The following is a 25,364-nucleotide window of genomic DNA, read 5'->3' on the forward strand; positions in this document are numbered from 1 at the left end:
CATTACAATAATAAATATAACACTATATCAAATATAACATATCACTTTTATATAACATTACCACTAAATATATCAAAGGAGAAAACAAAATGACTTTGCTAATGGTAATAATAAGGGTGTCACGGGTAATAACAATTGTGGTACTAATTACTGTGATTAATGATCAAGGAAGACACAAATACTAAAGGAGAAAACTCGAAAACTCTTAACTACATAATTAAGATTATGCTGCAAAAACATCATTTGTAACCTACATGTGGCGTAGAGGTATTTACATGAATTTTATCTCTCAACCTTATATCTAAATACGAAGCCAAAAGCGAAGTCATAGGAGTCATAGGAGAGACCCCGGCAATGTGTGGCCATATCATCTTCTCTTTCCATTTTAATTTGTTGTGATTGCAACCCATATACAAGTAGGCAAACTCTCAAAATTAAATAAACAATAACATTCTTTTACCACACAGCCGCAGGAGGGTGCCGGGTCTGGCCGGAGAAGAAACAAAACTAAGGGGAGCAGGAAGAGACGAATAACAGACGGATTGATTGATTGATGAATGCGTTCCCAGCGTTGGTTAAAGTTGAGGAAAGGAGGGGAGGTGCCTGCCTAAGGCTATAAGGGTAAATTATAATTCTGAATACCCAATTCCCTTTCCTCTTCCTTTTTTCTTGGGCATTTGTTAGAACGAGTTCTAGTGAACTAGGGTTCCATTGCACTATTCGGTTGTTGGTTTTCCTTGGCGCAGAGGCGGGAGGGGGGGGCATTGGAAGCAAAGGACTTTAATGGATTGCTAGCAGATCATCCATCCCAAGGGAATGGTGAGCAACATGAAATTTGAGGAGACGCCTTTAACACGCTACCTCGTCACAAATCTGCAACCCCTGTAAGTGCTCTGGACATCCATTTTATCTTTTGTGTATATGACTTCACATTCATATTTTGCAAAAACCCTAAACCGGATACATGGGTTCGATTGAATGCCTCCCCTTGTATTCATTGATTATCGCAGCGATGACTTCGAAGACACCTCCCTACAGTCATAAGTCCTTGCTTCTTAAGATCATCCGGGCGCGAGGAAAACGACTTCTTGCTCCGCATGTCTCCTTAATTTTAGCTTACTTGGTATCTTAACTTGGAGACTTGCCTTTTGTCACTTGGTAGTTTTCTTCATTCCTAGTTTTATTCCAGGTCTCCGCAACGTTCCTATTTCTATGAATTTTAAAGTTACAGGAGTATTTGTAGCCGGCAATGGAAAATTTGTACTATTCTTCTTCTGACCAGTAATGCCTAGCAAATAACTCTTTGGCATCTACGATTATTCCGTAATTTCAAGGTTCTTCATCTCGAATGTTTGAATAAGTCTCTCATCAAGGATATCATTCTGAAATCAGTAAAAGTAAACCATAACGGCATGTGGTATCTGAGCGTGCATTTGCAGCGTAACTGTAACCAATTCAATCCAAATATCAGACCGAACTATCACCGGCTTGCGCACAATGAACAAGTGTCTTGTGAAGGACAAGAGGAGCGAATAAATTATTGCTTCAGGAGTGGAGAACTACAGGTTTCAGGATGTGGCAGTGAGGGATCTGCAGGATGCGGTAGTGGAAGTTACAATTTGGTGTATAGTGGACATATATTGATGTCATTTACTTACGTTTCAAGATGTGGCAGTGATGAATTTGCAGGATGTGGTCGTGGTAGGTTCACAAGAATTGCAGCACAATGGACACACTGATGTCAATTTACTTTGGCATCGAAAGTATGGTCATTTGAGCTTTCAACTTCTTTTATCTTTTTAGCAGGTTGGAAATGGCAGTCGGTATGCTTTTTATTCAAGAGAAGAAAGAGTTTGTGCAACATGTTTGCAAGGTGAGCAACATAAGGAGGTTCTTGACATATGAGTAATTTGGAGAGCAAGCATGGTGTTGGAGCTGTATATGTAGACGGTTTTGATCTAATGGTTACACCATCATTGGTAGGTGTTAGGTGCTTTTTTACTACTAGTCGTCTAAGTCACCTGACACGACGGACACGGGGATTCAAGTGTCAGATACAGACACATTGACCCCCCCCCGAAACAAGACACGTTCAGATATATATGTATGTATGTATGTATGTATATTAAAAATTAGATATTTCTTACACAAATTCTCATTCATGATAAAATTCATTGATTCAAACATAGATCTTCATCTAGATGTAAGTTTTACAAAGTAACATTATGCATACAAATACAATTGTGACATAAATGATAAATCATAATACATATTCAATTCATCAATGATCCAATAGGAGAAAGACAAGATAGTAAGATACTGTAGTTTTCTCATTAAGTCATCAAAATCAAAATGTGTTACATAGGTAGTGCAATGCCAATGGCAAATAGAAATAGCAAATACAAAACAACTACAAGTCTACAAGCCTCAAGGTAGTAGGTAGCTCATGAGTCATCAATCCTCATCATCAAAATCAACATCACTGTACTCATCATCATGGTCACCACTGCTCTCCTCTGCTGCATCCTCCTCCCCTGTATCCAAAGTCATCTCTGCATCTGCTGGTGTGGAGGATGACCCCTCTATAGTGTCACCATCATCAAATGTGACGGGTTCTAACATTGGATCATTGAGATCCAAGTTGGCCAATGCCAACTCAACACTGCTGTCCAGACCCATATCATCAGGAAAGACATCCCACATCTTTGTCTTTCCCTTCAACCACTCATCCCTTTGCCTGTAAATAAGACGAAGGTTGGTGTGCACCTACACCATTGTCTCTGCCTTGGACTGCTCAAGCCTACTCTTCTTGACACTATACAAATTCCCATATGTGCTCCAATTCATCTCACAACAATAGGATGAAGTCACCGGATAGAGGAGCCTCATGGCTAACTAATCTAGAGGAGGGCTTGTTGCCCCATGAGTTGCCCACCAAGAATATGGCTTCTTAGCCACTTTGTCTCTAATCAGATCATATCCTGCAAATCGACCAGTGCCAGTGGAAAACTTTGCAAAGGCATCTTCCACCTCATCAAGGGATGCTCTATCGTGAAAAACCAACCTGAATGCATCCTTCCTCCCCTGTGAGATTTCACCATCCATGTGAGGAGAGAATCTGCGGGAAGGTCCACCATTCAGCCACTCATGGCTATGCTATTTTGGGTTCAATGAGTGAGCCAAAAAATGTAAAGGTGTGCAATTCTTGTCCCATCTGTTGATAAGAATATCCTGTATGGTGGTGAAGAAGGTCCTCTAATGATGTCTCATACTCAGGGTACTTACTCTGTAAAATAATCCTCCTCACAGACTCAATCATGGAATCCCATCCCTCATAAAACTCTCCTAGGATGGGTTGGTCTGTATTTGCAAATCGAAGCAAAGAAATGATAGGGTCCATGATTTGGTGGGAGATGGTAGATCTACTTATTCAAATCATGGACCCTATGATTTCTTTGCTTCGATTTGCAGATACAGACCAACCCATCCTATGAGAGGTTTATGAGGGATGGGATTCCATGATTAAGTTTGTGAGGAGCATTATTTTACAGACAGAGTACCCCGAGTACGAGACACCATCAGAGGGCCTTCTTCACCACCATACATGATATTCTTGTCAGCAGATGGGACAATAATTGCACACCTTGTCAACAATGTGGTTCTAAGCTTCTTTGACCCAGAAGGCACATACCTTGATGGAGCCCTTTGAGTTAGAGCTCGGCACATCTCAATAAATAGAGGTGAGCATGTAACATTAAAGATATAAAGTTTTTATAGAAAAAAGGCAATGGTGAGATCAAGCTCTTCCCATTTCTCTTTCTGAAAAATCTTGTCCATTGGACCAAGTGAAATTGCCTTTCTTTTTGCTGCTTGTCCCCCACCAGAACTCTTAAATGGGAATTTGTTGCTGCTTTTCCTCAAGAATGGAAGGGGGCCACCATTCTTGTTTTTTTAAGATTTTGCACCCACATTTTCCATACCAACATTAGACTCTCTTTCCATTTCTTTCCTCTTTGTTAAAGACACCTTTGTACAAGTTGCAATTCCACAACTTGGTAAAACCAACAAATAAGCTTTCACACAGTATTATGTGCCTCCTTCCTTCACCTTATTGCTTGGCCCTTGCTCTCTTGTGACATATTTCGACAAGGGATATTTGTTATCTTGAGGAGGATGTCTTCCCTCAACATTTGAAGCTGTTGTTGTAGCCCCACTTGTAATAGAGGGAACACTTGCAACAGACATTGATGAAATTGGGACAAGAGGGGCATCTCTAATGGGGACATTCTTCCCCTTCCTTTGTCCCTTCCCTGTTGCCCTTGATTGAGCCATGAATGCTGTAAAAAAAAAAAACAAAAAATGCACAAATTTGTAAAAGAAATGTACATGCAAACTGGTATAATAAAAATGCAAAAAAAATAGAGAGAAAGTGCACTTACCTGTTGCTTGAATTTCCTTGAAAATGTTCCCACATCCTTTGCTCTTTGCTCCCATACACCCACAACAAATCCACAACAAACAAAAGAAGTGAACATGAAAATAGAATGGGTAAAATGACCTTTTAACACTGCGTGGAGGGCCGAAATTCGGGATTCGTGTCCCATAATCGGAACACGATCGAAAGGACACGAATCTGACCAAATGGTGTCTGATTCTCTTGATTTGGGTCATGACGAGCTAGGGGGATGAACCCAGTTTCATAGCTAGTCATTTTTTCATGGAAGATGTAGATTTTATTTATTTATTTTAAAATGAAATCGACAATGTTACAAGTATTTAAGAACTATGAAACAACAATTGATGTAGAGTTGGTAGAAAGATAATTTATAAGTGTTCTCTCTAGTGAAATAACAAAGACGAGCTTGAGGAGATTGTTGGCTTTTGCAAGAAAGAGTGATTCTAGAGACATACAATTTGTGGTTATAGAAGGAGCACAAGAATTATAGAAATGAGAAAGAATATGTTGTAGGGAAGGCTAGTTCTAGGTACATATTAGGCTGAACCAATGCACACAACAACTTATTTGCGAAATAGGAGTCTTGTCAGAAGAGTTATGGTAGGCACACCTGTGGAGACATGCTATGGGAGGAAACCAAAGGTAAGCTGCTAAAAAATATTTGGCTTTGTTGCTCATGTTCCAACAAAAAATATTAATAAAGTTAATGGCACATGTGAAAGCTGTGATTTGTTGGGTATTCTAACCAAGCAAGCATATGTCTTTGGATCTTTGCCAAAATTGGGTTGTTGTGAGCAGGGATGCGAGAATTAACAAAAAATCAGATCTGAATTGGGATGAGGGTTGCCAATTTGAATTTGAAAAATCACCAGCTCTGCAAGGAGAACAATTGTAGGGTGCTTGACAAACATCATGTGATAATGTGCAGGTTGCAGAGGAGGTAGGAGATGTTGAAGATGCTTCAGGAGAAACGAGAAATAATGCTGATTTAGGTGGTATAGAGGAGAATTATAGGGATGAAATGTGGAGGAAGAACTTCCATAGAGAGGTGTTGGAGGAACAAGTGGAAGATTGGAAAGAGAAGGTAAGCAAGATATATAACATGTATCTTGTGATTTGTCTACTGATTTTACTTTATTGAATCTTGGTTTAATGAAGAAGGTAAGGATTAGTGGAATAAAGTACTCATGGCTCCTACATCTAAATTGGATCTAAGGTAGTACCAACGATTGTAATGCAATTTGGCTGCAGGACTTGTAGGTTAGGTGTGTAAAAAGTGGATGTGTAAAAGTTAGCCAAAAGAGGTGCATTGTTATGCATGTAAGAAGGATTTTGTGGGTGGAACTCTAACAACCTGTTTTTTCAATACTGATATGCTGTGCTACCAAGCTGTATCAGGTGGTTGATGACTTGACATGTTCAAAGCCATGTTGGATATAGGTCTTGTGGAAAATTATCTCTCTCCTATTGTGGCAGTATCAAAATTTGATTTTGGTGTACAACGAGGTACCTAGTGCATAAAGTAGGCATTAGAATATGGAGTTGTGAACCATATTTGGTCCGTGGTCATTTCTTTGCACTATTTATAGGCAAGATGCAAATATCTACAACATACCTGGTCTTGATAAGTTGGTTATGTTTTGGGACAAGTGGTTTTGTTTAATATGATCATATAGAGAGGGAAATAACATATAATGTTTATATCATGTATAACATAGAATCGTCAAAAGTTAGCTCAATTGGTCGAGGTCCCGTTGCTAAAGCACCTCGGCATTATGAGGCCATGGGCTCAATTCGCCTCAACAGCCTCTGGGTTAGGACCTGATTAGTTTGGCCGACGGGATGTGATCCCTTTGGGTGGATTTGCCCGGATTTTCTCGGGAAAAAAAATCATGTATAACATAGCTTAGGAATTTAAGTATGACATGTTGATAATGTGTCTTAAAAATTAATTGTGTCGAGAGGCACTCTACAACTTGGTATTCAAGCGATGTTGTGAAATGATATGTAATGTTATGTTGACTGGTCAAATTATTTAAAATAAAAATAAATAAAAATAAAAATAATTAATAATAATTACATATAAGTTTGAGTCATTTCATGGGTTAACAGATGGTGTTTTACAAGCCCATGGTATTTGTTATGATGAAGCCTATATAAATGTTTGAGGAAATCCATTATGGAATGCAAAAGTACCAACTTAGATCTATCTTAACTACGAACTTTATCCTTGTCGACGCTTGGTATATTCGGATTTAAGATTGATTGGGTTGGTTAGTTACATATCCGTTTCTACTTACATAAATAGTTTCATAGCTCATGTGTGCTTTATGAGAAGTCCCTGTGTATTGGCTTTCACACATGTTTGAATTAGTAGGGTATACTTAATAATGATCATACATTGTATTACCTAGTTTAGGACTTTATTCTATAGGGACTTTATAAGTTATGCATAGTTAATAAAGTGACATAAACAAATTGACCTAAGTGTCAATTAACTTAAATGTCATTTTATCGTTACACAAGAGGTTAGCTAACTTGTGCATCTCTTAGGAAGCATCTTTATATATTCAAATTAACACATTGAATAATATTTATTATTAATCAATTATTCTCTCTTTACATGTGTTATGTGCAAGCTTCATATGGTATTAGAACCAAGGGTTGGCATTTGGGAGATCGGAGGTCGATGAGACAAGGCATTTGAGGAGCACCTTGAGGAAGAAATCGTTATGGGCACATCCACAAGGGAATGTGGCCTAGGTTTTTTGACACTCGTGGAAGTGAAAAATGTAATGTAGAGGAGAATGACACAAGGAAGTCGCACCAAGGATAATAAAAATAATGTATTTATGTTTTTAATTTGTATTTATACAAATTAAAAGAGGAGTTTAATATTTACTTGAATGCCCAAGTTTCAAGCTTAGTCTAAGATTAAAATTTTATAATTAAACATTATATGGGCAAAATACTATTGATAGAGAGAGTTATTCTAGCAAGTTTTTGGCATTTCAAATGCCAATCAAGTGAGTAGCATGGGATTCAAGGTCGTTGATCATTGTATTTGATTTTTATTTTTGGATATAACCAACCAATTATGATAATGAAGCTCCCTTAGAAATGAAGCACACATGCCCATTGAATATAAATGACAATGCAAGGAGGAATATCCATCTTGGAAGCGACTCGCGCTTGGTAGGTGTGAATGACAATGCTCTTAACAGACATGAAAGTGCACGTGAACACTTTGAGGCAGGCATATGGTGGCTTGGTTAAAATTTATTGTAATGTCCCCTACTAATATTATTGGCTTAACTTATAAAATTTTCAAATTTTATTTTAGATGTTTTGACTAGTGTTGCATATTGGTGAGAGTTCGAAAAATGAAAAAAATGTAAAAAATCAGGTAAAAATTGGTAAAAATCTGTGAACATCGGCAAACATCGGCAAAATTTAAAAATTTAAAAAAATACAAAAATATTCATTTTTTTAGCATCTAAAGCATCCACAACATAAAATAAATGCATTGACACAAATATGAAAATAAAATTAATATATAAGATGTATAAGATGTCTAGTGCTACATCACACAACACTAAATCTATTCTGAATAATGAGTCCTGACTCAACCTTAAAATATCAACAAAAAATATAATAAATGTATCTCATATCATGAATCATATACAATGAAATTAGATATGTAAACCACTAAGTTAGTAAGTTCTAACTTATGATTTCCTCTGCCCCCTTTGTGACAAAATGTAATTGTTTTTCCTTTAGAGGAAGAAGGCCCTTGGGTTGGCATTAGACTCTGATGTCCTCTAGAAGTAGGAGGAGCTAGTTCTCTACTAGTGGCCATGGTAGGTGGCTTCAACCCACCATGCAACAATGTTGTCAATCCCATCCAATGAGATGGACTCCACGCCAGGTGTCTTTTGAAGTTCCCTCACCCACAATTTGAGATTGTAGTAGACGTAGACCATGTCATTAAGGCATTGGGACTCTAACTTGTATGAGGGTCATAGTTTATAAATTAATTATAAAAATAATAAGTTATAATTTTTAATGAATTCAAAAAATTTATTTGAAATCTTTTAACTTGTTTTGCTTCTTGGTGTGTATTTTTTCAAATGCACTCCAGTTGCGTTTGCATCTCCAAAAGTTTGACTGAGCACTTGAATGGCAAACTTTTGGAGATTGTGTACTCTGCCACCATAGCTTGTCCACCACACATCTACAACAAATAAGAGAAACATAAGAAAAAAATTGAAATTTGAAAGTTGAAGCAAAGTATGAATTGATAATGAAATATGGAACAAAGTAAAGCTTACTTGGCATTTTGGTCTTCTTATTCATGATAGCCATGTCAAAGCTAAATGTGTCATTTGCTATCCTATATATCTCCATTTCTTTAGAAATTTATGCATGTTCTTTCGGATTGTTGAGAAATATAGGGGCAGCTAGACTAGGTGATTTCTCTTCCTTAGATAACTACTTGTGATGTCTTTTTACTTAACTTGATTAACTTCTTCTTCAACTTGATTATTATTGTGTTTTCTATCATCAAACAACTACCAAACAATAAATATCAATGAGACAAATGGACACAAAATGTACGCTGTAGGTTAGGCCAAAACCTCTCCTCTCGAGAGGAAAACCCACAAGAACGCCTCTTCTTAAGAACTTCAAACGACGAATGCCAAGACTTATGACTCTTGATAAAGATCCCTCCAAAACCAAGTCAACCTTCTCCTTTTTGATGAACCTTTCCAACAATTTTGACTTAGCAGCTTCTAGCAACTTCGACCTAGCAGCTTCCAGCAGCTTCGACCTTGTAGAAACTTTGACTTTCCAGCAGCTTCGACCTAGTAGCAACTTTGGCTTTCCAGCAACTTCGACTTCCCCGATAACTTCTTCTGCAACTTCAACTTTGACTTTCCCAACAGTTTCTTCTGCAACTTCAACTTTTACTTCCCCAACAGTTTCTTCTGCAACTTCGACTTCCCCAGTAGTTTCTTCTACAACTCCGACTTCCCTAGAAACTTCTGCAATTTCAGTCTAACAACTACTTTAGAAACCCTAACAAGAGAGAGAAAGAAGTCCAAAACTTTGATCTTGCTTTTCTTTTTCTTTTCCTTGATTTTCGTCCTGTTCTAGCTTCTTTCTTGAGGAGATTGAATTGCTTCTTGCTTGATCAAAATGTATTTACAAATGAAGTTGAGGTTCCCTTATATATAAGCTTCTTAGCAGGTCAACTTGTTGTCCTTGAGGTCGACTTGATCCTTCTTGTAGGCCGACTTGTTTGACAAGATCTTGGAGGGTCTTTATGGCACTTTTGGCTTTACAAAAAATTTCTTTACAAGGTACGATAAGCCCAAAGGGGTCTTACATGTAGGACAATGACTTTTTTGACTTCATAATTCCATGACAAACCTAGAAGCACTCAATGGGTGCTTGACCTATAAATAAATTTATCTTGAGCATGAAACCCATGCATCAAGAATAACAATAATAAATTTCTTTTCTCTTTAATATCAAATATATAAAATCATGATTACAATAAACATTATAAAGACTGAACCTAGTTACACATTTTAACACGAAGAGGACACCATCTTATCAACACGTAAAAAATCTATCCATCACCTCAACATCAAATTTTAACTCAGAGGAGTAAGAAAATGTGAGGTTTAGGTGAATCCTTGTAGCATGAATTGGACGATGGAGTGTATTATTCCATCACTTATCAATCACTCTCCATATCAATTGTTTTTTATCAAACTCCTCACCCCCCTTATCCTCATAATAGCTAAGAATGGATTCTTTGGCCCTATCTATGGCCTCATTCAAGTAGTCCATTGCCGGCTTCTATCCATCAACTAATTGAAGAACTTTTACCAAAAGGTTCAATAATGTCACACATCTCTTGCACTCTTGTCCAGAAGCTCTCTTGGTATGAAACTAGCTTGCATATGGCCTCTCCCTCTAGTTTGTGGCTAAAAGATAAAGCATTCTCTTCACATCCCACATAGAATTCAAGAGAGATTCAAGAGATATGAAGCTAGTGGCAAACCATGTAATAGAAAGATGCAACAACTCCTTGTTATTGGTGTACCTTCTCATCAAATGAAGCACATATGCATATTTATATGTAATTTTTTTATGCTTTTTGATGATTCAACAATATCCCTGACGCAAGGAAATTTTCGTATGTCCTCTAACATCAAGTCAATACTGTGTGTAGCATAAGGTGTCCAAAACAATTTAGGATATCTCTCCATAAGCAACCTACAAACAACAACATAATTTGTAGCGTTGTTTGTTATGACCTAGACAACATTTTATGGACCTACCTCTTGAATGAAGACGTCCAACAAATCACATAATAATCGTGCATCTTTGATATGTGCAGATGTATCAATTGATTTCATAAACATTGCTCCCTTGGGACAATTAACCAAGAAGTTAATAAGGGTTCTTCCCTTTTGATTAGTCCAACCATCTAAAATCAAAGTGCATCCTGTGTGTTCCCATGATGCCCTGAATTCCTCCAATCTAGCAGTGCAATCGACCTTTTCATTTTGAAGAATAGGCCCTCTCAAGTCATCATAGGAAAGGGCTTTGTACCCCGGGACATCAATAGCAATAACATCAAACATAACCTGGTAAAATGGATTGTTCTTGGCAATGTTGAAGGGAATATTGCTCCATAGAAAACACCTACCCACCAACTTACCAACTTCTTCCTTCTCCTTTCTTTTAAGCATTGACGTGATAGACAGTTGTGCACCTGGTGTGGTTCTTGGAACAAAATATGATGAGGTAGATGTTGGGTTGGCCATTGTAGAAGTTGATGCTGAAGAAGTAGAGCCACTCTCACTTGCCCCCACTCCTCCCCTTGTAATTTGGCTTTTCATAGCTTCCTTGTTAACTTTGGCAGAACATTTATCGTCTGATGATTTGATGGCAATACAGATGATTTCTGGAGATGCTTTTAGGCAAAGTCCTACTTCATGTCTTGGAATTTGTCCAAGGTGGTATTTCAATCGGGATATTTCCCTTGTCATATGTTTCCCACACAACTTCCAACTCAAATTTTGTCTACCGAACCCCCCATTGGGTTCACCATATTCCCACACAGGGTCTAAATGTCTTGGTAGGTTTATTCTTTAATGTAAGATTGAACCTAGGGCACAAGAAGAATTTTAAAATGTAAAAATCAACATTTTTACAATCAAGAAACCCTCTCCACTTAATGAAACAATAATGGCAAAAAAACACACTCCCTACCCCTAGCAAAATCATGGAAAATAAATGTGTGACTGAAACCCAAGGAAAACCTAAGAGAAAACAAGAAAAAACAAGGACGAATTCGATACCCATACCTGCAACTTGCAAGTGCTCTCGCCCTGTTGAGGAAAGTCAATCCATAGTGCAATTTTTTTCTATATGGATCCTAAATATCGTCGTTCTTTTCCTCTTTAAGCTTAGGAAATTTGTTCTCCTACTCTACTCTTTAATCCTGACCTCTATTTGCACAATGAGGGGGAAAAACCAAAAATTAACTTTATAAACAGACCTGGGTGTGAATGCTTGATTTTTTCCAATTGTATCGCGAAAATATCATGATTTTTTTGGGGAGAAAAATTGCTGAAGATTTTGGTCGAAAATATCGCCGCATTGAAAAAAGCGCACTGTCCCAATATTTTTGTGATGTTCGCAACATTGATTTTGACAAACCCTTTGCCAATAATTTATTTATTCAATCACTTGGCATGCGATAAAATTAAGATACAATTGCTGATTAACTTTAATGTAGTAAATTTACTTAGATAAACACCAAATGCTCCAACCAAATTTTATTAAAACCAAATCAAGTTTACATGCCAAAAATATTGATTACTGGAACATGGAAATAGCTTCGGCATTGGCACAATTTGGCTGCTAGAATGTAGAAAATGGCCTCCACAATGATCTCGGTCTTCGCAATAAACTCGAACCCCAGGATGAAGAACTCGGCCTGCTCCAATTAATTTGGCCTAAAAAATACGAGCCACTACAATAAATGAATCATTGCGCTCTCCAACTCCCATGATCTATGGCAAATGAATTTCTTCGACTAAGCACCTGCGAGAATTTCAGATGATTCGTCCTCCTTGACAAGCTAGGGTGGATATGTCTCACCACTGAAACCAATTTTGATTAGCTAGGGTGGATATGTTTGACCATCAAAACCAATTTTGATTAACTAGGGTGGATATGTCTCACCACCGAAACTAATCCTCACTAGGGTGGATATGTCTCACCACCGAAACTAATCCTCACTAGGGTTCGCACTCTTTTCTCATAAGCTCTAAGAGCTCACCAAATCAATTTAGACAAATAACCAATGCATGCCCAAAAGTGAGCTTCAACTCTCCTTTTATAACTTTTGTCTTTAGAATACCATGGATCAATATCATGGGTCAATATTGTAGGTCATCAGAATACCATGGGTCAATACCGCGGGTCATCAAAATACCATGGGTCTTCAAAATACCATGGATCTCCTTTTTATCTTTTTTCCCACTCAATAATATAAAATGTCTTCATAAAGTTTTCTCTATTTTTCTCCATTGTCACTTTTTAATTTAATTATTCACTGACATTCAAACAATTATTTGATTCCCTTTCCCCCCTGTATATAATAAGCTACTGAATCAATCTCTAGAAGTGATCATTTGGAAATGGACATTACATTGATGATTTTTAATGATGCAAACACTGGCATATGATTGTTGTTACATGCCCAAGCACCAAACATAACTATCTTAAGATTATAGAAAAGTGGAAAATATACAAATTATAAATAAAAGTACATGATGCATATATATGACAAAGTATTGCAAATAAAACAATAATTTGTTCAATAAGTTGACTTGGGTAATGAGATAATATTAAAAGTGGTTGTTCTCATTGGTTGCAACTTTTGAAAAAGTTATGTTGTGTGAATTTTGAAGGGGAGGACAAATTGAGAAGAGTAACATGTTTATACACACACACGAAGAAGGGGACAATACATTAAAAGGATGTCTGACTAGGGTCTCATGGTGCACTTGGCTAGGGTTGTTTTGGATTGTGGAATTTACTTTTTAACATGTGTTATGGTACCTCCTTTCTCATGGACGCAATGTGAAATTGCAACTACTTCAGGTTGCCCTTTGTGAATGTTGTGATAGAAAATACCTCTTTTATAATTGCAGCTCTAGTTTTAATGGAAAACTTGTTTTTAGTTTAAATGTGTAATCTTTTTAGCTATCTTATAACTATCTTATTGCTATGTATCAGTGTCACCTCTTAAATTTCTCTTTTTGTATAAACATTAGTGAAAAAAGTTCTAGGGAGGCTTTGAACCTAAGTTGCATGATATGGGGAAACATGTTTGTTTTTTTGAAATGGAAACACACTAGAAACGTGATCCCCAAGTATGTGTGTGTGTGTGTGTGTGTATAGAACACATTATATTGAAACTTGGAAAGAAATCATTATGAATAAATGAGCAAGAACATTTAAATGGCAAACAATAGTCCACCATTGCTTATATTGGGATCCTCATCTTTAGTATCACCCTTTGCGTCTACCTCAATCCTTTAGGGACATTAGTCAACCCCACCCAATTTTGATGAAACTACCTAGTCCAAGCTTTAAAATATGGTGCAAAAAGCTTAGCATGCCTAATCAATGATTTTGGTTTGAGTGAAGGGTACATCAAGGGCTTGGTGTTTTTGATTAATTTCTAATCCCATACCCTCATACTTGATAGAATCTAATGAAATGCTACAATCCTAGCATTCCTATAATCTATAAATTTGTTAAGTCTGCTGAATTTTGAGTGGGATATGAAATTTTACTTTATCCATATGAAGTCTGATGAGGCTGGAACTTGGAACTGCTCTTTTCAAGAAAAAATTCCAATCTCAAAGGTTTCTAGAAGTCTAATTAATTCATAACCAACGTCTAATTAGGCATTAAAATAAAAAATGTGGGTCCAAACAATTAAATCTAGGCAAAATTGGACGAATCTCATTTGCAAACATGTTGTATAGATGCTCAAATGCCATTGTCATTGTAGGAAATAATGCAGGGTATGGGACTAGGCATAGTCTTAGAGATTGTGCTCGTATGAAGGAATATAATTTGAAAGAGGTTAATTTATTGATAATCCTATATATGAGTGGAAAGCTTATTCTTTTCCTCGAGAGGCACCTTACAGTCCAATATGAGGGAGATGTTGTCATGTAATGTTACAATTAAAAAATAATAAAATAAACAATACTTACATTAACAAATTAAATATGACTAACAATTTTTTTTTTCCTCGAGAGGCACCTTACAGTGCAATATGAGGGAGATGTTGTCATGCAATGTTACAATTAAAAAATAATAAAATAAATAATACTTACATTAACAAATTAAAAATGACAATAACAAAAAAAATCAATGTCGGTCATAAACAAGATCTTCAATTTCCAATTTAACTTCAAATCAACTTTATCTATAGAGATAAAGTAATTGAAAGTAAAAAAATAATTCACTTTTTAATATAAGGGAATATGTAATTATTTCACTATTTAATATGGAGTTGACAAATGGCATGTAAAAATAATATTATTGATACTACATTATGTGTAATTCATTCTATGTTCAATTGACATGTAATATTTAAAACAAAAATATATTAATAACAAAAAACATTTTAGTTTCAACCACAAATAAAGTATTTCAATGTTCATATTAAATAACATAATTTTATATCAACTTTATATAGATAAAAATAAAATAATTTAAATTTAAATTTTTCTTATATGTTGATAAAAATTTTTAACATCACATATGCGTGTGTGTGGAGAGAGAGTTCTAATTCCATTAATATGTGCTTTCAAATTCAAAGTATGGGGGAAATTTGTAATTCTTTCAATGTTTAATGAGTTGACATGGAACATGTTAATATATATATATATATGTATATATATATAAAATCCTATGAATATATCTTTTTTACCTCCGAATATAAGGAACATGTATTAACTTTTAATGTGGAGAGTGTGAGTCATAAATAAATTATTTCAATGTCAACTGTATATATATTATATAAAACAAGTGAATTTTATTTTATTTTATTTTTATAATAGTTGAAACATTTTATTAATGTCTTTCTCAAAACCAACATAAGTCCATCATAACTCCAAATCTACCAAGTACTGAGAGGGATCACATCTCTCAAGGTGCAAACCTTTTTTCAAGTTTTGCATTCAAAAAGAGGTTTTCATCTTAAGAGATTTGATCCCTCTCGGTGCTTGGTAGATCCGGAGTTAAAATGGATCTATGTTGGTGATACAACAAATGAAAATCTCAGGAGTGTAACTTTGTTTAGGATTTTATCCCATTAATTTATTCATAATCAAAGAGGTCTATGGTTCTTCATACTTTCCCCTTCTTGGCAGGTAGGATTGTATGATTGGTTTCTACGTTTTGGCTTCGATGTTGTAGTGGAGGGAGTTAATTGTTAGACAATTTATTTGCGTAAATTGTGGAACATTTTATTATGAATTTGGAGTTCATAAGCTTGCAAAATGCAAATACTATATGTGCAGAATTAGATTGTTTGTAGTAAGATCTATCTAGAATAGCTAGTGCTCATCCTACTTTATGAAATCAATTGGATAAAATGAAACACACCATACTTCATCAATTTAGCCTTGGCAATGTGAATGTACTTGGCATCTATCATGCTATTGAGCAGGATGTTGAATTTTGGTAGCTACGGTCGATATTCAAGTCGGCCCAAAAGAAGGAAATTAAACTAGATTTTAAATTACTCAAGTTGGCCCTAAAAGAAGAAGAAAACATTTAAATTAAAAATTTTGAATTTTTCCACCAAAAGGCAAGTCGACCCAGCTTAAGGTCACCCCTCTTGGGGTACTCTAAATCACTTTAAAAGGAGCACTCGACCTCCTCACTTGTGACCAAAAATTCGTATGATAATAATCCACTAATGTTTTTGTTCACACATGCGAAAAGGAAGAGTGCTGGATTTTGTTTATGAGGGTCGAGAATCTTGTGTTTGCATATTCTTGTATCTATGGAGGGACGAAGCCCTCGAGGAGGCCGAGAGCCTCAGTTTCTCAAGTAGAAGGGACCTAAACTTGATTTTGGGTAGTTGAGATAAGAAGAAGGAAGGCCGCAACTTGTTTTGAGGCCAGGTCTCAGGTCTAGAGAAGGGCGAGAAGCTTCAAACATTAAGGAAAGGAAATTGAGTTGCCTCAAGCCCGTGGAGAGGCCAACAAGATAAAGAAAGGGCCTATAAGAAAGGAGTTTGTTCATGGGAGAAGAGCTGGTCTAGCCCTAGGAGTTCCCAGGTTGTCTTATGAAACTCAGTTTGTACTTTTGTTGAATTGAATAATTTCTCCTAAGAAAAGATTGTTGGGTTTTTCCCTAGTTAGGGTTTTCCCAGAGTAAAAAGTTGTGTCTTTTGTGTTTGGTTGTCTCTTCATGATCCTACTATCATTATTGTTTTTACAGTTGAGATTTTCTATGTATAATTGCTTAATGATAAGTGAGCTTTGTTAATAAATCATTGGAAAGTAATTATTAGATTAGAAGATCATGAAAAATCAACATGGTATCAGAGCTTGGGATAAGGAAACAACCATGAAGAGGACAAAGGTTCTGATTGGATCTAGGGAAAACTTGGAGCATTTTTGATCCTACTCTTGAGGCTTAATTTGACTTGAAGAGGAGCTCATTCTTGAAGCAGATCAACTGTGTGAAACTGTTTCAAAGTCTCCTTTTTGGGCATCTTTGTAACAATTAAATCTATGTTTCGGCCTCCTCTGAGATAGCACGTAAAGGCCAAATTTTGTCGTGTGAAAGAGTCATCATCAAGGTCTTCTTGAGGCCTTCGATCTCCTGTACAAGCCAAACCCTAAAAGATATATCTGTAGGAGGCCGAGACATTTGGAACAAGCTTAGAATATTGGTTATATAGACATTGTTGTGAGTATTTTTGAGGCTACTTTTGGCCTTTTTCTACCTTCTGTTTGAAGCATTGCTGGACCAATTTCGTTTTACTTAATGCCTCCATTTGAAGAAAATTTATGAACTTGTTCTGAAGCTCTATACGAAATTGTCGGAGGCCTAATTTTCCTTGCCTTAGGGAAAGTTTTTGAGATAATTTTGGCCTTGGTCAGGGCAGACTTGAAACCACTTTCAGAGGTCATATTCAGTTCACTCTTTGGGTTATTTCGAGCTTATCTGCCTAGGGAAAATATGATGCATATCTTAAAGATGTTCTTATGGATCTTGACATTATTCTTGTAGAAGTTTGGAACAAAATTTGGAATTATCTTTGTAGAAGTCTGAATCTGACTATAATGTCCACCCTGCAAGAATTTGAAACAGACCTTTGAGGTCACTTATGAACATTGGATACACTTGTTTCAAGTTTCATGAATTGTTAGGGCATATTGATTGAATACATGTCCACTCCACTAGCTTCATGATTTGAATTTGGAAGCAAGATATTTTGATGTTTATCTCTGTGCTATACTGATCATTGCCAGGGGAAGAGTTCATTTTTTAATTGACAATTGAGATTTTGGGGTTCTCAAGTGTCCCTTAGAATGACAAATTGTCCCCTCTTGAAGCCAACCTATATTTTTCTCCTGGAGAGACCTTCTAGATATGATGGCGACATCTTACGTTCATTTTGAAGATTTTTTTAATGTGGCACGACCTAAATTATTTTGTCTTTGTTGACATGATAGCTGAAGGCTATATTGGATCATTGATCTTGGTACTCTTATTGAGATGGAGCATCCTTGATTCAAGGCTAGTTGGGCAACTTCAAGAACAAAGTTGAAATCGATCTAGCAAGAGACAGAATCAAGAGTGTTTCTCATGTATGTGTGAGATATGCCTTCTATATGTTGTTGAAGTTTGCTTTAGCTAAGATATGTTGCTAAGGTTTTGCCAGATCAGATTGAAAGTTACTCCAAAGCTAGAGGGAGTTGTGGAGAAAGGCTCTCTCATTCTTGGAAGAGATAACAGACTTAGGGTATGTAAACCCTAGGAAAATCTTGGAGGTTGTGATTTCGAAAGCCTTAGGGTTTGTGGATAAAACCCTAGAACATGTCCAAGTATGCCAATTAGCTTGCTGCTGAGTCTTTGGTGCGAATGGACAATTCAAAAATGAAGAAACCCTAGCTCATACATTTCATGCAAGGAAGGAAAGACAAGCAATATGCATTAGTAGTTGTTGATGAGGACAAGGACGATGAGTTTGCTGATGATTTCTATGATTTTTGCAAGAAGGCAAGGATCTAGAGGGAGTTTACAAATCCCCTTCTCCTCAAAAGATAAGTACTTCATATCTTTATTACTTGATTATCATTACTTTATTTTTGGCTAGCCTCTTGTCTTTGTATCTTCTACTCGGTTATAATTGTTTCTTCCTTGGCCTTCTAATGAGGTTTGCAGGTACATCGTGAAGCTTGCCAAGGCTTTGGCAATTGATGGAAGCATTGAGAAGAACAAAGCAAAATTTGTGGCAAGAGGATCGAGCATAAACTGTTTGTGTTCAAGAGGGAGAAATTGCACTGACATCTAGAACCATGCCAAATCACTGTAGAACCATGCCAAATGATCGGAAGAGCTCCTAGTGCAGAGGGAGCAGGCAGACCAACAAGTTTGAAGAATGCCATGATGGAGAAAATTGTGCCGAAGAGAAGTCAGTGGTGAATTCCAAGCAGTGTTTTAAAAACCGTTTTTAAAAACCGGTTACCGGTCTAACCGGCCGGTTAGCAAGGCAGCAGGTCTAAACTGGCCTAAAAACCCGGTTGGAAAGGCCATTTCACCCTTTTTTTGCCCTAACCGGTGAAAACCGGCCGGTTTAGGACGGAACCGGCCGGTTTTAGGCACGCCCACCGTAAAGTTAAAAAATCATATTTTTCACTGTGTTTCAGGGGTTTTGGGGGGAAACTAAGGGTGTTTCAACCCTAACAATGTTAGCAATTAATGGTAATGTTAAATTCTTAAAGTAAAAGTGACATTTCCTTTAATTTTCATTTTCATCCTTTTACTTAAATTTTTAACATTACCATGAAATGACTCAGGATGTTTGAGAGTGGTTTCGACCTCATTGGATTTCATATGGAGAAACTAGAATTTTAGATTTCACTCAAAATTCAGCAGACTTAATTGTTTTAAGGATTTCATGGTTTGGGGGTAAACAATAAATGCAATCAGAGCTCCAAATGATGAGCAAAATTCCTGATCTAGATGCCATTGTGTTGGACGATATTGATCCAACATCAGAATGGGTGGAGGAGACTAAAGAACCTGTGTTTGAGGCTGATTTTGATATCGACATGGCTTTAGCGGGGGATGATGCAGATTATGTGGTGGCATCAGAACTAGGATCAATAGCGACATCAAGGAAAGGCAAAGAACCAATCGAAGGCACTAGTCATGCAGGTAGACAAACTCGTGCTTCCATTAGGTCCACTTCAATTGTCATTGGTGGCATTGATACTGAGGTTGCAGATTAGGCTGAGGCATCCTCAGACTCTGAACCAAATGATGTCTATCAGCTCCTGATGATGATCCTGTGTCTAGTAGTGGTGATGAACTTGATGATTGATCATGTGTACACTGTAGACTTGTAGTAGGTCAATGGCCTCATAGCTTGCAACATTGTTTTTGGACTTTATAGGCCATTTAGAGCCTCATTTCTTATGTATTTTGCTATTTTGTCGATGATATGTATTATACTCGGTGCCATTTTGATATATTCACCTTTACATGGTATATAAATGAGCAAACTTTGCATATTTTGTCTCTATTGGCTTGGAATCATGGTTTTACATCTTAAAAATAGTTTTGTTTCATTAAAAATTAATTATTTAATGTATTTTTTTAAAACCGGTTCGTTTAGACCAAACCAGTCCCGTTTAGACCGGTTCCGGTCGGTAAACCGGTTCATTAGGTGGACCGGTCCGGTCACTGGTTCCGGTTTTAAAAACATTGATTCCAAGTGGATCTACAATATTAAGTATATTGTAGATGGCAACATAGAGAAGTACAATGCGAGATTCGTGAGGATTCTCCCAGAAAGAGGGAGTTGACTACGAGGAGACATTTTTGCTTGAGTTGTCAGGTACACTTTTGTTAGAACTATTATTGTTTCTGTTGGAGGTTACATCAGATGGATGTAAAGACCAGTTTCCTCGATGGAGTAATTGAGGAAGAAGTGTACATAGAGTTTACCTCAGGGCTTTGTGGTACATGAGAGGAAGTCTCATGTCTACAGATTGAAGAAAGCTTTGTATGAACCTCGGGCACCATATTCTCGGAATCATGGATATCTAATGAGTCGTTGATCTTGTTATCATATGACTCGTTTCTGATGGGAGTAGAAGGATTCATGTGACAAAGGGAGCAACAATGGCAGGATGATTTTCTTCTGTGATAAAGGAAGAAGTTAAGCCCTGCTTCAATGTCAGAGGGAGTTGACCTTTGAGTTCGAGATGAAGGATCTTGGTTGGATACATTATTTTTTGGGACTAGAGGTGTGGTGGAAGCTAGGTGAGATCTTCCTTGGTCAAAGGAAGCATATTATTACGATCCTTCAGAGATTTGGGATGATGGATAGCTAGTCCATGGCCACTCCCATAGTAACTAATTTGAAGAAGTTGAGTGGCAGAGGGAGCAACCATGATTTCCACAACAAGATCTGTTTCAGTGTCAGAAGGAGTACACAATTAGGGTGACTGGAAAGTAGCCGTGGCACAACATGTATTGAGGTACCAACATGGATTGGTACCAACATGGCACAGTTGGGTATGGATTGAGACATGTCTCCAATGGTGTAGTACAACTATAGGGATTCATAGATTCCGATTGGGTAGGAAGTACTGAAGAGAAGAAGAGCACATTGGGATGTTGTTTCAGTTTGACTTTTGTCATGATATCCTGGATGAGTGAGAAGTAGACATTTGTTGCACTCAATACTGCTGAAGTCGAGCATATTGCAACTTGTTTGGCGAGCTATGAAGCAGTGTGGCTTCGAAAGCTACTCACAAGATTATTTGATCAGGTGCAAGAGATGATTGTGATGACAGGTCAAAGCGCATTAAGATCATGGTACCACCACATCGAAACATGGTATATAAGAGAGTAGTAAGGCTCCAATACATTTCTACAAACAAGCTGGTTGCTAACATTCTCACAATGCCTTTGTCCCGGGATGAAGTTTGTTTATTTCAGGGACAAGCTTGGAGTGGTTGAGAATGCTTCCCATGGTTAAAGGGAGTGTTGATGTTGTAGCATCAAGGGTGGAGATTCTCCCTAGGTGAAGGGTATTGATCAGGTCATGGGTAGTGACTAAGAGCCATGTTATGTGACTAGGGAGATTGGCCCAATGAGCATCAAGGCCTAGAGTGCTCCCCCGTTTAAGGGTTACCTGACCATATTGCCAAGGGTTACTTGGCTAGTGGGTTGAGCGAGTGCCTCGTAGCATTGAGCAATTATTTTTACCATTCAATAACATGTGACTACATGTGGGAATGGTAAATGGGCCAAGGGTTTCACCATTTGTCAGGGTGTACTTGACATGGTTCCAAGTGACGACTTGGTGGGTTGGTGAAATAAGGACTAGTCTTGTGTCAGGGGTACCTGACCAGCTAATGGGTAATTGGCTTGTGGGTGACTAGATCCTTTGCAAAGGAGATGTGACTAGTGGGTAATGAGATCCCTTTTGCATGATGCTAATCTATGTAGCATGGTTTTTCGAACCAGGGGGCGAGGTTTACGAACCCGTCCCAGGTTCTCCTCCCCACAAACTGGGTGTTGGAGCAGGTACTTCCCAGACAAATCCAAACGAACCCGATACCTCCCATAAGAAATTGATACTTAGTAGCTTCAGTATGGGTTCTTTTGCGTAAACGGGTTCGTCGAACCTCGAAATTGGGTGCGTGAACCCCGAAAATGGGTGTGTGAGGGGTTCGTGAGTGGCGCACAACAAAGTTTTTTTTTCTTTTCATAAAACAAATGCAAATTTTAATAGTTATGTTGATTACTCTTATACTAAGAATATGTGTGTTTACATTGATTACTGTCTACCTTGTTGATCTACAGACTCTCTTTTATGCCAAGCAACGTGCAATGCCATATCCTAGTTCACTGGGAGTTGAATGGATTTAATTTCTGCTATTGTAGTTGAGCATTATTTTCCATCTGTTGGTAAGCCCCGGGGATCAAAATGCTGCACTTAATCACCACCGAGAACCTTGCCAATACATCAATACGAGAATGTACACTAGATGCAACATTCTACACCTAACTTTCTAGAAGAATAGTCAATGTTATGTTTTTGGTAATTCTTTGTTATGTCCATGTAAATAAAGGACGACTGCTTATTTGCTTTGAAAAAACCTTACTGCGATTGTTTTGCAACATGTTATTTTTCTACACATCATCTAACATCTAGTTGCCATCATGGAAATGCCTTGGGACAAATTTTGAATTTAGTATGACAATGGACATATACTTATTATTCTAATATATATTATCATGATTCACATAAATATGTAAATTCAAAATTGCAATTTCCACTTGATATCAAATTTGAAATTTCAAAGTGAATGTTCATGTTTAAGTCTTTAAATGATTTATTTTTCTTGTTGTAAGTTGGAAGATTTCAAAATTCATATATATTATAATTTATAAAATATATAATATACCTCCAACGAACCCATGTACCCTATTTCAAAAAGTGACGCATCCATCCCCGAACCCACGTTTCTTGGCAGCATAGATGCTTAATGTGAGATGCTTTCCACATGTAGTGGATGGATACATCAAGATAGCTAGCTCGTTCAATATTTTCTTGGGATGGAGAATTTTTTCAACAAAGTGAACATTTAAGGAAGTCAAGATGAATACCTCCCTAACTAAGAGGGAGTGTTGAATTTTGGTAGCAACGGTCGGTATTCAAGTTGGCCCAAAAAAGGGAAATTAAACTTCATTTTAAATTACTCAAGTCTGCCCTAAAAGAAGAAGAAGAAATTTAAATTTAAAATTTTGAATTTTGCCTCCAAAAGGCAAGTTGGTCCAACTTAAGGTCAATCATGCTGGGTTGAAGTCCACCCATGCTTGTACTTCTTTGCTACTTTGGACGTTGTGTTCACTGAAGAAACAAGACGTTAATATCATTGAAGGTTTGAACAATACTGTCTTAGTGTGGACTGTGGAGGGCACCATCCACCGTACGTTAATTTTCTTTATGATTGAATTGTTCAACATTTGATGAGGACTTGTTTGATAGCTATCTTCAGTATATCTTTGAAAACAAGCTGAATAGGCACTGTGATATCTATCCTTGCGAGGATTTTTGTGATTAGGGTATTGATAAGGTCTAACACATGCGCTTCCTTCTAATATATGGGAATTAGGAATTAATGTTTTACTATTCATTGGTGTGTCAACATCTTTGCATTGAGATACGATTTCATCAGTGGCTATGGATGAGTATTCAATTGTAATTAAATCTGTAAGTGTAGCTTCATTGATCAATTGATGGCTTGACTTTATTGACAATTCAGAAATTTTCCTTAGTGACACTTGCCTTTTAGTCTCCAATTGCTTCTATAAAAGTTCCCCCTATCTACTGATGGTATCTTGACTTGTGCTATTTTTGCTGCTTCAATTGGATCACTTGATCTTTCTTTATTGAACTTTGGAATAAATGTTCCTTTTCTTTAATTTTTTACCTTATTAAGTGGGATTTGACTATGACTTTTTAGAGGAGCTATTTGCTTATTCTTGTTTGATAAAATGTTGTCTTTATATGAAAAGTTTTTTTTTGATTTTTTTTGTCTTGCATTTTTGTTGTGATTTCTGGTCATTTTGTTGATATTCTGCTGTTTCCCATTGTAAATTATCAACCTCATAGTTATTCCACATTTTTTAACTTGGTGGTGAGCGAGTGCACTTCTCATTTTGTAATTTGAAATTTTCACTTAGTTGCTTCATATATACGGGTTTGAGTTTACTCATTGTTCCTTCATTTCTGTCATTTTGTATTGATATTGTGCCAATTATTTTTATATGCTACAATTTCATTTTGATGCGTATGTGTCATGGTTTTGAGAAGACTTAATACTAAGATTTTTACTTGACAACTTTGGAGTTAAGCGGGTGCTTGAAGCGTAAGGGTCCCACGAGAAAATGATGATTTACTTCATCTAAGTAATTGTTTCTTACTTGGTCTCCAAATGATACCCCTTCCTTCTTATATATACCTTATATCCTAGAAAGGATTCCTTAATTTAAAATGGCACGTTGAGATGATGGTGTATGCTTTACTTGAAGTCAAGGCTGACCTCACTTTATAATCATTATTTTTGTGTCTTGAGGTTTGGTTTAAAGTGACCTAATCATTATAGTGGGCCATAAGCCATCTTGGGGATGGTGTCTTCCTCTTTAGTTTTGTAAAAACAATGCAAGACTCCCAATACATTAGTTGTGAGGACAAAGTCTCTTTTTGCCAAGTCCATGGGAATTCTAGATCCTGCAATATTCATTATTTCATAACCCATTTAAGAGTAAATCTCATCAATTCCTTGCAAATGAGATAAACTTGGCTTATATCCCATGTTAAACATTATTCACAATTTGGCTCTAAGCTTAGTGCTAATCCTTTAGTCGCCAAGGATTTTGCAATCCTTATTGGATCCAACAAGGATTTTGAAATCCTTATTGGATCCAAGAAGTATCTATTTCTTGTGTATGTCCCAAGGGAATGTGTCTTGTTAAAATGTTGTCTCGTGTATAGTGTGTGGTGGATCTAGCACATTGGTAGTTTGGTAGG

General features: G+C 36.9%; 1 protein-coding gene across 3 annotated transcripts in view; it reads left to right on the top strand.

Annotated features, from left to right (window-relative positions):
* Positions 1–527: 527 nt before the first annotated feature.
* The window catches only part of LOC149251480 (zinc finger (CCCH-type) family protein / RNA recognition motif (RRM)-containing protein), a 122,521-nt gene continuing 97,684 nt past the window's right edge, over positions 528–25,364 (top strand). For all 3 annotated transcript variants that reach the window (XM_089459458.1, XM_089459459.1, XM_089459460.1), the window contains exons 1-2: positions 528–621; positions 747–884. In XM_089459458.1, coding sequence (XP_089315584.1) covers positions 817–884 — 68 coding nt within the window. In that variant the 5' untranslated portion in view covers positions 528–621; positions 747–816. The remainder of the gene's footprint in view (positions 622–746; positions 885–25,364) is intronic.

This window comes from Pinus tabuliformis, chromosome 7, assembly GCF_031772625.1.
Source record: "Pinus tabuliformis cultivar Carrire ecotype Pingquan chromosome 7, CPIR1, whole genome shotgun sequence".
In the NCBI taxonomy this organism is placed as follows: Eukaryota; Viridiplantae; Streptophyta; class Pinopsida; order Pinales; family Pinaceae; genus Pinus; species Pinus tabuliformis.